Below are 15,828 nucleotides of genomic sequence, written 5' to 3'. Positions count from 1 at the left end.
GTGTGAAAGGATATTAGTAGGAGAATCTGCTTACGCAGGCCTGTGTCAATAACGCTTGTGCAGGTAAAACTCAGCCTTAGGCTAGCCAGAAAGAAAGGGGGCACCCCACTCTTCTTTGCGAATCACTCTTCTCTGGCTCTGATAATGCAGGCATGCTTTTCCTATCAGAACGTCACAATTTCAATGCAGGTATAAAGCTAAGGTGAAGGACTGCCTCTATTATCAGCCTGTGCAATTTTTAGTCCTGGAAACCCCACTTTTGTGAGTTTCCCCACTGCTATAACCAAGTAAAGTTGCCTTAAACACCACAATAGTGTAATTATTGAAGATACCCACTACGGCTCCAACCCCCCCCCCTTGATTGATCTGACCCAAAACGTATGGGGCAACTTGGAATTGTCTCAAGTCCTCGTAAGCTGCCTGACCCAAGGCAGAACAGCATTTCTGTGACATCACAGCAGCTAAGCCAATTGCGGCCAGCTGGGTTGGGAGAATTCTGCCCAGTGGGGATAGCGAGAGGCAAGGGTGCTCAGGAAGGCGAGTGCCGGACAGCCAGAGGCGGTTTAACAGCCTTCATGACTCTTTTTGGTTCTGCTCCTAGCAAGTCAGGATGCATGTGAATGGGCAGAAGTCATTCCAGATTAACTAAGATTGCTCTAAAATTCTGAAGTTTGGAGCACAGACCACGTGGGGCTTGGTGTGGCAGCTGGTGGGGTCCAAATTCCATTTCTCGGTGGAAGAACGTAAGGCTGGTTGCAGATGTCCCGGTCGCTTTTCTGTCTATCTTCCTTGCTTTTGCTGGATCAGACCACGTGGTCCAGCGCTGTCTTTCCAACAGTGGCCACTTAGATGCCCCTGGGAAGGTCACTCAAGAGGGCTTAATGGAGGCAACTGCCCTAGCTGCCCCCCTCTCTACACATGCACACGGACGTTATTTCTGGAACTCACGCAGTGACCCAGGCCCACAAACAGCTGCTCCCGCCTGAATCTCCAATGGGACTGTGGCAACGGCAGCGCCATGGCAACAGCCTGGATACTAAGGCAGCCCTCTAAGGAGGCAAGTCGCCCGGGGAAGCAGTTTCTATAGGAACCGACGAGAGCAGGGGAGTTACGTAGCCACCTCTAGAAAGCCACAGAGGAGCCCGCAGGCTTCAGAAGGCTGAGGGCGCACAATGCACCAGAGACACAACCGCTGCTATGCAAGACCCCCTGCCTTCATTTCTGCAACGGGGGGCCCTTGGAGATACGGGGGGGGCCCTCTGTGCAAGGGGGGGGTATGGTCTCAGTGCTCTGCCCCAAGTGGCTCGATGCTATCTGGGGACAGGGCTGTTGCACTTTTTGGGTTTCCCATTGGGGTACCCCTCTCGGCCACTGGGACAGGCGGCTATTCTGTTCTTGCACGTCTCAAAAGAATAACCTTTTCCTGCATGTCTTCCCCTAGGCGCTCCTGCCGCAGCTGCGCTTGCCCCCTCCACCCACTTGACCGCTTGAGCTATTTGGAGCACCTCTAGAGTAGGACACCTTTCCCCAGCACAGCACAGCTGAGCCTTTTTTTTGTTCCACCACCTGAGATGTGGGGGGGGGGGAGAGAAAGAAGGCTGGAGGAGCTACGAGTTGGCAACATGTTTGTCTTGTTGTTCAGTCGCTCAGTCGTGTCCGACTCTTCGTGACCCCATGGACCAGAGCACGCCAGGCACGCCTATCCTTCACTGCCTCTCGCAGTTTGGCCAAACTCATGTTAGTCGCTTCGAGAACACTGTCCAACCATCTCGTCCTCTGTCATCCCCTTCTCCTTGTGCCCTCCATCTTTCCCAACATCAGGGTATTTTCTAGGGAGTCTTCTCTTCTCATGAGGTGGCCAAAGTACTGGAGCCTCAACTTCAGGATCTGTCCTTCTAGTGAGCACTCAGGGCTGATTTCTTTAAGAATGGATAGGTTTGATCTTCTTGCAGTCCATGGGACTCTCAAGAGTCTCCTCCAGCACCATAATTCAAAAGCATCAATTCTTTGGTGATCAGCCTTCTTTATGGTCCAGCTCTCACTTCCGTACATTACTACTGGGAAAACCATAGCTTTAACTATACGGACCTTTGTTGGCAAGATGTTTGTCTTACTACTTCAATTTTATTGTTTCGAATGGCTTCTTTTTTTAAAGTGTCTAACGCTAAAGGGGGGGGGGGGAAGCAGGGTAACAACCGGTTAAAGCGTGTGCCAGTAGCTGAACTGCTGGGGTGCCACAAAAATATTAATTAATGGCCCATGGGAGTTCACACGCACACAACCGGCCCCTCGTTCCACAGCCTGTCCAAGTGTGCCTGCGAAAGGCAAAGCCCTGATCCGCCCCCTTTCTAGCCAGCCTTCCCCAGCGCCAAAGAATTCTACATTCTCCCTGCAGCAGGTGAGATCAGCTTGTTCAGATTCAGGGAAAGAGGACTGCTTGCCCTCACAGGAGGTCAGCTGGGTATCCGCACGAGGCAATGCGCCAAGTTTACGTACAGAGACGCAAGAGACAAACGGCTCTACCAATGGGTCGTTGAAAGTTTTCAGATAAAGAAATGTGCTTGTGCTTAGTTACCAGCGCAACCGATACCAGTGTGCCACCCTTCTCGTTTTTTTTAGAAAGCTGCCTGGGGCCTATGGAACGCAAAGGGAGGTGAAGTCTGTGGCCAAGGCAGTGGCATTTCCAACAGGAAAAGGAAGAACAAGCTGTGGCCGTTAGGGCTCCTGACCTCCTTCCATGAGCATGGCTTGTCCTTCAGAAAGGAGCAATGGTCCACCTTACATCTTACCTGGGATGCCTTCCCGCTGGGGTAGAAAAGCAAAAGCACTTACCGTATTTTTCGCTCCATAAAAGTAAGGGGAAATGTCTGTGCGTCTTATGGAGCGAATGCATGGTCCCTGGAGCTGAATTGCCCAGGGACCAAAAGAAGATCGAGCTTTTTCTTTTACAAAGAGAGAAGGGGGTGTTGAAAGGCTGCCGCTTTATAGCTGATCAGCAAGAGACAGGGGAGAGAGATAAGGTGGCTGGCTCCCTTTCTGCAGAGGTTTCCCCAGCGACATGTGACTGGCTGATTAGATTATCTGTCTGGAAACTGTAGAAAGGGCTTTGAGCTGCTCCTTTTGCAAATGGGGCTTTTCTCCTTTGCAAATGCAGCAGCACAACAACTTTGAGCTGCTCCTTTTGCAAATGGGGCTTTTCTTCTTCCAAAAGAAGATGCACAACTTTGAAATGATCCTCAAAGGGGGGGGGGCTTTCCTCCCTCCCCCGTGAAAAAAACTAGGCGCGTCTTATGGTCAGGTGCGTCTTATGGAGCGGAAAAATACGGCAACTTCAAGCTGAGAAGCCTGAGTTCAAGGGCTGGGCCAGATTGTCGCTCCACAGCACTTGGCGGGCCTCAACTCTTGTTGGGAGTTGTGGCCCATAAGTCTCTGGAGGGCCCAGGCTGCCAAAGACAGAATTACCTGTCCTGTTTCTTTCTATGCTCTAGGCAATGTATCCCAATATGCATCCACCTTCGCAAGTGGAAAGTTCTCCAAGGCACTGAGGTCAAGCGATGGCCAGCCTTCTGCTGACATAGGAAGCTACCCTGCAGCAAGCCAGGCCGCTGGTCTATCTAGTTCTATATCCTCTGCAGCAGCAACCCAGGGAGTCTTTTCCCATCCCTACTTGGAGACACAGCCAGGGATTGAACCTGGGGGCTTCTGGATGCAAGGCAGGTGCTCTGCTGCCCATCTTCAACCTCTCTGGTATATGAAAGAGCAGTCTAAGCCTCCCCGCTCGTCTAAGCAGAGAAAACCCTTCCTCCATTCACACCCTGTACCATGCCAGTCTCTGGCCTGCAAATAGTTTTTTACGTACTTGTGTTTGGACTCAGCTGGTCAAGGAGGGGATGAGCCAGAGAGGATTAAAATCTTGCCTGGACCTCTGAGTGGTAGGAATGTTTGCTTTTTAATTCAGAAATGTTTTATTTTAATTACATTATGTAATAATATCAGTCTATTTTACAAGTTTAAGGGGCAAAGGGGTGGGGGAGGGACGTGATGATGTTTGGGCCCCCTATGTAGAAATAAAGAGATGGAATGAATTAAGAGAGAGAGAGAGAAGACAGAGACAGACAGATAGGAAGGGAGAAGGAGCGAGAGAGTTAACTTAAAACTGAACCGACAAACAGAAACAATGGAGAACGGAAGCGTTTTTCCAGCCTGCCAAGGAGAGGAAGCTTGGGTACTGATACAGAGACATACAAAGGATTTTTAAAAAACCTAAACATAATTTACAGTCTTGATCCTTCATGCCCATTTGGGTCTCTAATAAAACAGAGTCCTCAATCCCTCTTCTACCCCCCACCCCATTCTGTGCAGATGGTGACACGCCATGTTGCGGCTCGGCCTCATCCAGCCAGAAATGCAGAGAGAATGGGCCAAGGTTGCAACTTGCGCCGAGCTGGTCCCCGGGCTCAGCGCCTACGGGAAGAGAGAGACAGAGAGAGAGAGAGATTCTTCCACGGGACACTTTTTTGGATGTGGGCTGGGGATTCGGCACCAGGAACCAGGTGAGAGGGGAGAGAACTAAACCAGGCCCATGGCCCTTCCCTGCCGGGGCCTTCTTTCAAACGTAGAACAGTCTTACTCTTGACGTGCTGACGAGGAGGTCGTCGTCGTAAAACTTGGTTTCTATGATAACGTTCCCACTGCAGAGAGAGAAAGGGGGGAGTGGGATCATGGGAGAACAAGATGCAGAGAATCATTGTTAAAACTGCAATCTAGAAGAATGGCTTATGAAACTGATGGACCATGCTGAAATGGTGAAATGAACTGCCAAATTAAGAGGACATAAGGACAAAGTGTTTAAGGAAGAATGGAGACTACTGATGGATTATCTATCAATTTGTCACCCCTATATGAAGTCGCGGGCAGGATTTGAAATAAAAGCAGTGGATTATTGAAAGATCTAATGGTGGCGGGGTTTAGACAATAAAAAATATGTGTGCTATAGGTAAAGGTAAAGGACCACTGGACGATTAAGTCCAGTCAAAGGCGACTATGGGGTTGCGGCGCTCATCTCACTTTTCTGGCCAAGGGAGCCGGAGTTTGTCCACAGACAGCTTTCTGGGTCATGGAGCCAGCAGGACTAAACCACTTCTGGTGCAACTGAACACCGTGACGGAAACCAGAGCGCACGGAAACACCGTTTACCTTCCCGTCACAGCAGTACATATTTGTCTACTTGCATTGGCATGCTTTCAAACTGCTAGGTTGGCAGAAGCTGAGACAGAGCCACGGGAGCTCACCCCGTTGCGGGGATTCAAACCGCCGACCTTCTGACCAGCAAGCCCAAGAGGCTCAGTGGCTTAGACCACAGCGCCACCCGCGTCCCATTTATGTGCTATAAAACAGCTAATAAAAAGGAGTAGAAAACAAACATCAGGAAAGGAGGGGTGGGAAGTCAAGAAGAGATTTTGTATGTTGAAAAGAAAAGAAAAAATGGTATGTGATGATAAATGCTTTGAAATATTTTGGGAGACTTGCTGTAAAAGAAACCTACATGCTGGGAGGCAGAGATACACCGGGGCTAAGCAACACCTGCTTCTGAGGGACTTTCAGGCAAGGGAGCTCCCAGGAGGGCTAACAGGGGTAGATGGAAGCCTTCTGAAGGCCTTCTGAAGCAGGTGCACACATCCCATTGCAGAACATAGGAAGCGTCAAAGACATCTTAGACCAGCCCAGGCTCACTGAATAAGAAGCAGGTTTGCAGGCTGGGGGAAATGCTGTGATTGGAAGTGCAAGAGCAATGCCTGAATTCTCAAGACGCCACGTGAGCGAGATTTCTAGTGGGTGGTTCAGGGTGCACAGATAGGCTCTGCAGAAGCCAATTCTTCCACTGCACAAGGCACTGAGCTCAATGGTCTGGAGCATAATTCTGACCCCTTCGGCCGCAAAATAGCTTTACACTGGCACCACTGAATTTGACATCGCACATGCTTTGTCAGTCCAGCCCGCTCCACACTCCAGGCAGCCCCTGGATCTATCTTTCCGCAGTGTGTGTCATATGCAGGGCTTTTTTTCCAGCTGGAACTCACCAGCACTCAGTCAGCACCTCTCAGGTGGGCGCCACTGCCATTCTAAGAGAGGGAGGGAGGGAGGGAGGGAGGTGTTCATGGTGAGTTCCAGCACCTCTTTTTCAAGAAAAATGGCACTGGATATATGTGACAACTCACGTTAGAACATTAGCGGTCATCATCTGTGACTCAGGAGCGGCCTCTATCAAGGACTGCCAAGTGTTTGTTGAGTTGGGAATCACAAAGCCAAACTCAAAGAACCATTCTGTAAAGGGAAGAAGGGGACAGTTATTGCAAATGATCTAATTCCATCTCTCTCTCTCTCCCTCTCCCCTCACCCGCCTAAGCAACAGACTGGGAAGCAAATCTGGACTTCTATCCTACAGGTCACAAGCTTTATCTGTTGCAGAGAACCATGTCACTCAATCTAAGATCTGCTTTCCCCTCCATATTGTTAGGCATCACCTACAGCTACCCAGAGAACAGAACATTACCTTCTAGACACTGTCCTTTGAAATACACTTTCTGTTCCAGTCGGAATTTCTCCATCTGCTCAGTCGAGGAAAAGTTTAGCTCCCGAGATACAGCCTTGCATTTCAGAATTTTCTTAGGAACTCGAGCTAGCAGAGAGAAAGGGGGGAATTAGATTATCATTCTGAGTAGTAGGACAAACCGTGCTGTTGCCAAAGGCACTCAGGTCCAAAAAGAGGAGAGAAATACATGTCCGACTTTTCTGAAGCAAACACATGCAACAGGTTGTAACTAGGGTGTTGTTGTTCAGTCGTTCAGTCGTGTCCGACTCTTCGTGACCCCATGGACCAGAGCACGCCAGGCACGCCTATCCTTCACTGCCTCCCGCAGTTTGGCCAAACTCATGTTAGTAGCTTCAAGAACACTGTCCAACCATCTCATCCTCTGTCGTCCCCTTCTCCTTGTGCCCTCCATCTTTCCCAACATCAGGGTCTTTTCTAGGGAGTCTTCTCTTCTCATGAGGTGGCCAAAGTACTGGAGCCTCAACTTCAGGATCTGTCCTTCTAGTGAGCACTCGGGGCTGATTTCTTTGAGAATGGATAGGTTTGATCTTCTTGCAGTCCATGGGACTCTCAAGAGTCTCCTCCAGCACCATAATTCAAAAGCATCAATTCTACGGCAATCAGCCTTCTTGATGGTCCAGCTCTCACTTCCGTACATTACTACTGGGAAAACCATAGCTTTAACTATACGGACCTTTGTCGGCAAGGTGATGTCTTTGCTTTTTAAGATGCTGTCTAGGTTTGTCATTGCTTTTCTCCCAAGAAGCAGGCGTCTTCTAATTTCGTGACTGCTGTCACAATCTGCATTGATCATGGAGCCCAAGAAAGTGAAATCTCTCACTGCCTCCATTTCTTCCCCCTCTATTTGCCAGGAGGTGATGGGACCAGTGGCCATGATCTTAGTTTTTTTGATGTTGAGCTTCAGACCATATTTTGCGCTCTCTTCTTTCACCCTCATTAAAAGGTTCTTTAATTCTTCCTCACTTTCTGCCATCAAGGTAGTATCATCAGTAACTAGGGTAGTCTCATGCAAAAAAAGGCCTAGGCTCTTACACCTAGGCAAGGAGTTGGGTGTTTTTTTAAGCAATTAAAGGTACAGGAGCCCTGGGCCTCTTCTGCACCTACCCACCCCAGCTGTAACCTCAAGCACTTTCAGACAGACCACTCATCTTATCTCCTGCATCAGGAAAGTGACCAAGAAAGGAAGAAGAAGAATTGGATTTGATATCCCGCTTTATCACTACCCAAAGGAGTCTCAAAGCGGCTCACATTCTCCTTTCCCTTCCTCCCCCACAACAAACACTCTGAGGTGAGTGGGGCTGAGGGACTTTAGAGAAGTGTGACTAGCCCAAGGTCACCCAACAGCTGCATGTGGAGGAGTGGGGACGCGAACCCGGTTCACCAGATTACAAGTCTACTGTTCTTAACCACTACACCACACTGGAACCATAAATAACTCAATGCCATAAATGACTGATGTGTCATAAATGACTAAATGCAGTTAAGTTGGTCAAGCAGGCTGGGCTTACACTACACACACAAGACAATCGGGGCTAGGGCTGGGCGTTCTCTGGTTTTCAACATTGTGATATACCAGCAGCTAAATACCACAATATGCTGATATGTTACAATGTCCGAAATGTATCTTGGCTGCTTAGGGGAGGAAGAGGCAGCCGAGATACATACCCCAGCCCTACTGAGCAAGCTCCAATACCTTTCCGGCTTACACGAGGCTTCCTTAAACTGCTCAGCGGGGGGGGGGGGGGGCAGGAAGCTCCCTGGCCACCACGATGTATTGCCAGCTCAAAATGTCTGATACTGGTATTGCGATCTGAACGCCATACGTACTGGTTTCAGACAATTTACCAACATATAGCCCAGCTCTAAACAGGGCAGGCGCTACTAGGCATTTTTTGGGTCTGGCTGCACCACATAATTTTCTCCTAAGACCGTGGTTTTTAAAGGGTGTTTGCAGCAACCTCAAGGCCCCTTGGAAACTTATGAATGAGATCAGCCACCGGTGACAGACTTCTCTGACCGGCAGCATGAGGCCACAGGGGAGATACTGAGCGTGTTCCAGGAAAGGAGGCAAATCAGCATCTACAGGTGGACTTCTGAAATAGGTGCCGTTCATTTCTGACTTCTAGTTGCTTAAGGGGTGCCATAGTTCCAGCCTTGTCTCCAGTTCGCATCTGTCCTTTTCCTTTCTCCACGGCTGATTTGCAGATGGGCTCCAGAATTTGGACTTCAGGGGTCTAGTAAAACCCAAATTGGAACCTGCAAGCCTGAAGGCTGCTCATGCCTGTTCCAGGGGCCATTTCTTGGTTCATGTGGGGAAACAGGAGCCCCCAAAGGCCCGCTCAGTGACCCTCTCGAAACTGCACACTCTCTAGACGCCTTCTGCAAAGGCGGCAGCATCGTGTCAAGAGAAATGGATGCAGAAGGGGTTCCCTGAGGGCAGAGATGATTGGAACCAAGGGTCACTTCAGGGCACGAGGGCTTCCCTCCACAAAAAGCGCTTCCATGAAGTAAGCTGCTTATGGGTCTCTGTGTCTTAACAACCGAACCTGCATCTTTTTTGGGGTACACGGGTCTGGGCCCCCAAACCAGGCTTTCCATACTCAGCACATGCTGGAAGAACAGACCCAAGCCTTGCAAATCAGCACACAGAGTGCTTAAAGCTCTGTGACTCAGAGAGTCCTGAGACGCCACCAATCAGGGTCAGGAGGGTTTCAATGATGTGTTCTTGATGGACACTGCATCAACTGGGATTCTGACAGTGTCAAGAGGGAGAGGAATGTGACTGCCAAGTTCCAAAAGGGAGAGCAGTCCCATGATTCCAAAGACAAGAAGCCGGCATGGGCAAAAGATATTACTGAGTTATCTTTGTGGCTGAATCCATTCCCTGGGGCAGGGGGGGAGAGGCGATGATGACTTCTTTTAGCCTTTCAACTGAGGCATGATTCAAGAGGTACCAGATCCGCTTTTAAGTTATTAAGGTTAGGAACAGTGATTTTCCGCAAAAAGCACTGCATAAAAAGGCCAAGGGATCTGCTAAAGTGGATCTTGGGGGGGGGGGGAGGCAAAAAGCCAGATTAATGGCTTGCCAGTGCATTGCCCCCCATCTGGCCTCACATTTCTAGACAGGTCCACAAATAGCCTTAGCAAAGCACAAAATGCTCGTGCAGTAGGAAGGGACAAAAAGGCCCCGGAGAACAGAGGGAGCCAAAATCCACCACCACCCCCTTTCGAAGTAGCGGCAGAGGTGGGCTTTCTCAAGCAGTGGAGGGTCTACCCTTTTTCTCCCTTTTTAACCGGCCAGAATTTCCTGAGTCCGCCAACACTGGCTAAGCTCACAAGGCAAGAGTGAACACTTAGGATTGCTTCGCACTTTAAGCCAAAGTTGGTGTGTGTTCCTGGATATACACCCTTGCTCAAGAACTGCGTCATCCTGGAAATATCTTACTGAATGACGGTATAAAGGTAAAGGGACCCCTGGCGGTTAGGTCCAGTCGCGGACGGCCCTGGGGTTGCGGCGCTTATCTCGCTTTACTGGCCGAGGAAGCCAGTGTACAGCTTCCGGGTCCCTCGCCCTTTTCTCCCTCCTTGGGAGTCAAAAGTTTAGATGGCAAGCACCTCGAAGCACTAGGTACCGGTGAAATAATATCGTGATAAGTGTTTCAAACAAGGCAATATACCAGGGAACAAAAGGTGAAGACTTGACAGCTTCCCAGGGGGTAGCTCAGCTTTGCAGATACAGTGGTGCCTCGCTAGACGAAAATAATTCGTTCTGCGAGTATCTTCGTCTAGCGATTTTTTCGTCTAGCGAAGCACCAATGCAAGTAGCGGTTTTCGCGACAAAAAAAAAATTGCGTCTTGCGAGGCAGCCCCATAGACTTTTTCGTCTTGCGGGGCAGCCTTCCGCTAGCGAATGCCTTTCGTCTAGCGAGTTTTTCGTCTAGCGAGGCATTCGTCTAGCGGGGCACCACTGTACTTTGTAGGTAATTCGCAGGCACCATGTCTCCTGTTTGGTTGGCTCTCTCCCTCCTCAAACCAGCAAATTCTTTCATATTCCAGTGTCTTTCCACTTAAGAGCTCAGCTAATTATGTGGAGCCTACTAACAATCCAGGAGGGACCCCCCCTTCATGTTGTTGGTTCCCCCTAAATAGCTTTCCTCCATATCCTTTATTATTTAAAGGAGACTATTTTTGCTTGCCACCTTTGATAAAAAGGGAGATTGGGGGGATGAGGGCTTTTTTTTGGGGGGGGGTCTTCTGTAGGGCAGGGGAAGGGAGAGGAGAAGGTTTAGCTAGCTGCCTTATGCTGAGATGGGAGGTTGGGTGCTATGTGAAAATGACGGGGAGGGTGTTTTTCGGTAAGCAGTGCAAGCAAATGCGTGTCTACTCACAAGCAAGCCCTACTGAATTCAACGAGGCTTACTCCCAGGAAAGTAGAAGTAAGTTTAGTTGAACTCCGTGGGGGGCTTATGCATTCATAGATTCCATTTTTGACCTCTGGGGGGGGGACGTATGCAACTTGACTAGCAAATCACTTAAACTACTCTTAAATTTGTTGAAAATATATTAAATATATATTATATGGAAGCTTATTTAATATTTTTATTAAATCTACTACTTCCTTACATTTTAAGGCCCTCAGCCGCAGATATGTATCATGATACATTGAGATATTTAGCTGGTGATATATCGTTATATTGAAAACAAGGTATCGCCCAGCGCTAGACAACACCCCATCAAACGGTGCTGAATCTGCTAAGTATTTCAGGATCCTTCACGCACAAACAACCGGGAAGTCCAGTCACACACCAAGGGTCAACAGTACCTTCGTGCTCTACTCCAGGGACGGAGAGGTCTTCTGTTCCTTGCCAGAGAATTTTCCCTGTTTCTGCATCACGGAGATTCATCCAATTTCTGTTTGCAAGGCAATTAAGGAAAAAAGCAGCAGCATTTCGGAACGATAACGAGCACACCCATATTCTAGGGACAAAGGCCTCCTGTGGCACCAAGAATCAAATGGACCAAGACTGAAAATGAACAGCAACATTCACCTTCCATGAATAAAGGAAACTTCCTTATGTCAGGCTCCCATATCCATCTAATCCAGTATTTTCTTTTTTGGCATGGGGTTCAGGGAAGAAAACGGGCCTGTGCTGGCTGCCTGGTCCTTATTTTCAAACTGGAGATGCCAGAAGTGAACATGGGACCTTCTGCATGCAAACCATGTGCTCTAACTCTGAGAACGGTCCTTCTCCAGACAAGAAATCATGGGTGCTTTGACTTTTGGAGAGTGCTCTCCCACAGCAGCTGAGGGAAACCGAGCAGCACTTGTGTTGCTCCAATTACAAGCTGCTTTTTGAATTATTATTTTTTAAAGTATTTCTATGAAGCCACCTTATACTAGGTTCAACTATTAATTCATCTAGACCAGGGGTCCCCAAACTAAGGCCCGGGGGCCAGATGCGGCCCAATTGCCTTCTCAATCTGGCCTGCAGACGGTCCGGGAATCAGCGTGTTTTTAAATGAGTAGAATGTGTCTTTTTATTTAAAATGCATCTCTGGGTTATTTGTGGGGCCTGCCTGGTGTTTTTACAAGAGTAGAATGTGTCCTTTGATTTCAAATGTATCTCTGGGTTATTTGTGGGGCCTGCCTGGTGTTTTTACATGAGTAGAATGTGTGCTTTTATTTAAAATGCATCTCTGGGTTATTTGTGGGGCCTGCCTAGTGTTTTTACAAGAGTAGAATGTGTCCTTTGACTTCAAATGTATCTCTGGGTTATTTGTGGGGCCTGCCTGGTGTTTTTACATGAGTAGAATGTGTGCTTTTATTTAAAATGCATCTCTGGGTTATTTGTGGGGCCTGCCTAGTGTTTTTATATGAGCAGAATGTGTGCTTTTATTTAAAATGCATCTCTGGGTTATTTGTGGGGCACAGGAATTTGTTCATTTTCCCCTTCAAAATATAGTCCGCCCCCCCCCCCAAGATCTGAGGGACAGTGGACCGGCCCACAGCTGAAAAAGTTTGCTGACCCCTGATCTAGATGAATATAATTCAACTCTGACTGCAGCCACTCTCCAAAACCTGCGATCTTTTTAGCTGGAGGTGTCAAGAGAGCGGACCTGGGATCTTCCACGTACCGGGCACAGAGTCCAGCCCTGAGCTTGCAACCTCCCAGTTCCTACTCCCAAAGTTTCTGCAGAAGGCCGCTGTTTAGGGAAGCGCCAGTGTTTGGTGAAGAGGATTTACACCACAGAGCTTTTTATACAGGTCGCTCTCTCTTTGGCAGCAGAAACGTCTTTCAATGGCTGCAATTCTTTTTTAGAAAAAGGAAGAAAAGAAAACAGCAGTCGAGAAGAGCGTGAGCAAAACGGGCCTTGCGTACATACAACTGACCAGGAACAATACGCGGAGGGGGAAATAGTCAGAAGCAGGTGAGGAGGAATGACAAGCGGAGCAGGTGACGCCTAGCAGATCTAGTTAGCTGCCTAAGTAACAAGGAAGAAGGTCGGCAACTGAAACATGTCCTGCGGCGCAGAAATCAGACATCTTGAACCAGAGCCACATGCACGGTTATCTCCTAATGTGTTTAATTGGTTTAGCCCGTCTTCTACCTGAGCGAGAGAAAGGCTGTCTTTAAAAATAGATTCTTATCTCAAGAAGAGCAGCAAGGACCTGTAGGCAGAATCCAGAGAGCATTAAGTATCATTAAGTCACTGAGGCAACGTTAGTATGGGTATTTTTTGAAGGAAGACTGTCAGAGGAGTTCGGAGAGGGAGGAAAATTTGCACCTGGGTGTGGAGAAAGAAGACAAACCTGGGAGCTGGAGCCATCAGGGGAGGAAGAAACCACAGAGCAAATGCAACATTCAACCCAGAAAAGGTGTCTGGCTACAGACAAAGGTCAAGTAACCTCCAATTCCTCAAGCACAGACTGCGATGAGCAGCATAAGGCAGGGGGATTCTCCTGCCTCCCAAATCAGCCAAGGCTCACTGCAGTGCCCTTCCAGGACTGACATTTAACTTGGTTTGCGCACACACTTATTATTGTAAAATCTGCCCCCACCTTTCAATCACAGGGACTCCCAAGGTAGCCAACAGCAGAAAGGCATAAAATCAATACGAAACACAGTTAAGTTTAAACAAATAAAACAGTCAAAACCATTCTGCAGCAGCGCTGCATTCCCATTAAAAGCTAAAGAAATAAACAGATTCTTTGATTGTTTCCTAAAAGTCATCAAGCAGGGGACCCGGCGAACTGGTCGTGGGAGAGGTCAGGTGCCAAGACCAACGTAAGTCTCATCCCTCGAGGATCCTCATCGTGCTTCAGAAGATGGAAGAACTCTGACCAGGATGCTGAATGTATTAATAGGTGACCTGACCAGCTGAAACGCAGAACTGGGCCTGTGAAATGCAAATGAAAGCAAACGGCAAGCAGAGAACACCAATGCAGCCACCACACAAGATCATTGATGGCCGAAGTTTTGGCAACATCCTCACTGTCAAAAAGAAGAAAAAATGCCCAAGGAACCGTGGTGGAGTGGTTGAGGCTTAACCAGCTGGCGATGTTTGCAGCCATGGGTTCAAAGCCCATGTTCTCTCTGGCCAAAGGGGATCTGGAAGCTACACCAGAAAACACAGCATGTGACGTGGTCCCTGCAGGAGGTCCCACATTCAATCCCAGGCATCTCTAGAGATCCCTGGAGCCAGCAGCAGGAAACACCCCTGCCTGAGTTGTTGGGAAGATGCTGCTAGCCAGAAGTAGGCAGCAGGGAGGCTAGGGTAAGGTACCTTTCAAATGTTCATATATTATATTCTGTACATGTAGTAAACTGATTCAGAAGTACTGTGCAAACTTTCTCTTGCTTTGTGACACACTCAGTTTGCATTTCTCTAAAGAACCCTTTTTCCCTGGGATAGGAAGCCTCCGTTCCCACGTCTCCATTTAATGCAGGACAGCTAGGGGTTTGTTGCAATCCACATTAAGTTCTGCATCCAGACAGGCCAAATTCTGGGGTAAGAAGAGCTTAGTTCTGCAATCCAAACGGAGCAAGTTTGCTTGTTTATTTACTGCAATTTGGCACTGCTTTGCACAACGTATTCTGACCCCCCCAATGGTTAGGAACAAGGAGCTAACCCAATCACTCCAAGCCCATCCCCAACAACTTGAAACTTTTCCTGCTCTTCTAAGACTCAAACTCACATTCTGCAGCACTCTGCAATTCTTTCCAAATTGCAGTAAATAATTTAAGCCCGGAAGCAGCATGGACAGGCCTTGTCTGACCACAAGTATGGCAAGTGGGGATAGACGGCTTAACCCTTTCCCAGCTCCAAACTGTCCTCCCCAAGGTGCTTTTTCAGATACAGGGCCCTCCATCTCTCCTCCCTGTCTGGGAAGCAAAAAACACAGGACAGGGAGGAGGCACTAAGATGAAAAACCCAAGTGGAGGAGGGGATAAGTAGCCTCTCTTCACTCAGCCTTCTGCTATTTGGACATGGCTTAGGTAGGATGCTTTGGGTATAAAAAAATACAGAGGAGAGAATCACAGAATCCTACATATTCTGTTAATTTAACATCAAGATTTCAGCAGGCATGGCCCCCAAACATTTAACAATGGGATCATCCATGTGTCTACTTCAGTGTTTACCAAACTTGGGCCTTCGGTTGTTTTCAGACTACAATTCCCATCATCCCTGACCACTGGTTCTGCCAGCTAGGGATGATGGGAGTTGTAGTAGGAAAACAGGTGGAATCCCAAGTTTGGGAAACGCCGGCACAACTGCATCTCCAATGTGCCAGCAGATGAACAGACTAGCTGGAAAAAGCAGAGATCACATGAGTTTTGAAAACATTAACAGCCACTCCCTTTTTGCATTTAAGTCTGAAGTGTCACATATTTTTCCCCCAGACAGCCCAGGGAGTTGGATGGAAGAGGAGGAAAAAAATGTGCTTCCAGCCTGCAATTCATTTGTACCAAGTCCCCTACCCTGCACAGCAATTTTTGCAGCCATCACTATTAAGGCACTAACATCATTAGACTGTAACGGGAGGCCAAGCAGAGAGCAACAGCGAATGCTGCAACAGATGAATTTCAGGAGGGAATTGGAACTGCTCCAGACGCATCCACTGTCCTTTAATTGCTTATTTTCTTCCATTTCCCAGCTAAGAGTGCAGCTCCCATCAGACACTTTGGCCTGAGATATCTGCCCATCACCAATTC

At 48.3% G+C, this 15,828-nt stretch overlaps 1 protein-coding gene across 1 annotated transcript in view; it reads right to left on the bottom strand.

Moving 5' to 3' along the window:
- Positions 1–3,930: 3,930 nt before the first annotated feature.
- PDE6D (phosphodiesterase 6D) overlaps positions 3,931–15,828 on the bottom strand; it is a 36,957-nt gene continuing 25,059 nt past the window's right edge. Inside the window, exons 2-5 of the mRNA XM_033150867.1 lie at positions 11,436–11,524; positions 6,554–6,679; positions 6,219–6,324; positions 3,931–4,691 (exon numbers count right to left, since the gene is read on the bottom strand). Coding sequence (XP_033006758.1) covers positions 4,610–4,691; positions 6,219–6,324; positions 6,554–6,679; positions 11,436–11,524 — 403 coding nt within the window. The 3' untranslated portion in view covers positions 3,931–4,609. The remainder of the gene's footprint in view (positions 4,692–6,218; positions 6,325–6,553; positions 6,680–11,435; positions 11,525–15,828) is intronic.

The sequence above is a fragment of the Lacerta agilis genome, chromosome 5 (assembly GCF_009819535.1).
Source record: "Lacerta agilis isolate rLacAgi1 chromosome 5, rLacAgi1.pri, whole genome shotgun sequence".
NCBI lineage: Eukaryota > Metazoa > Chordata > Lepidosauria > Squamata > Lacertidae > Lacerta > Lacerta agilis.
The sequence above is the reverse complement of the archived record's forward strand: the minus strand, read 5'-3'. Positions and strand labels throughout refer to the sequence as shown.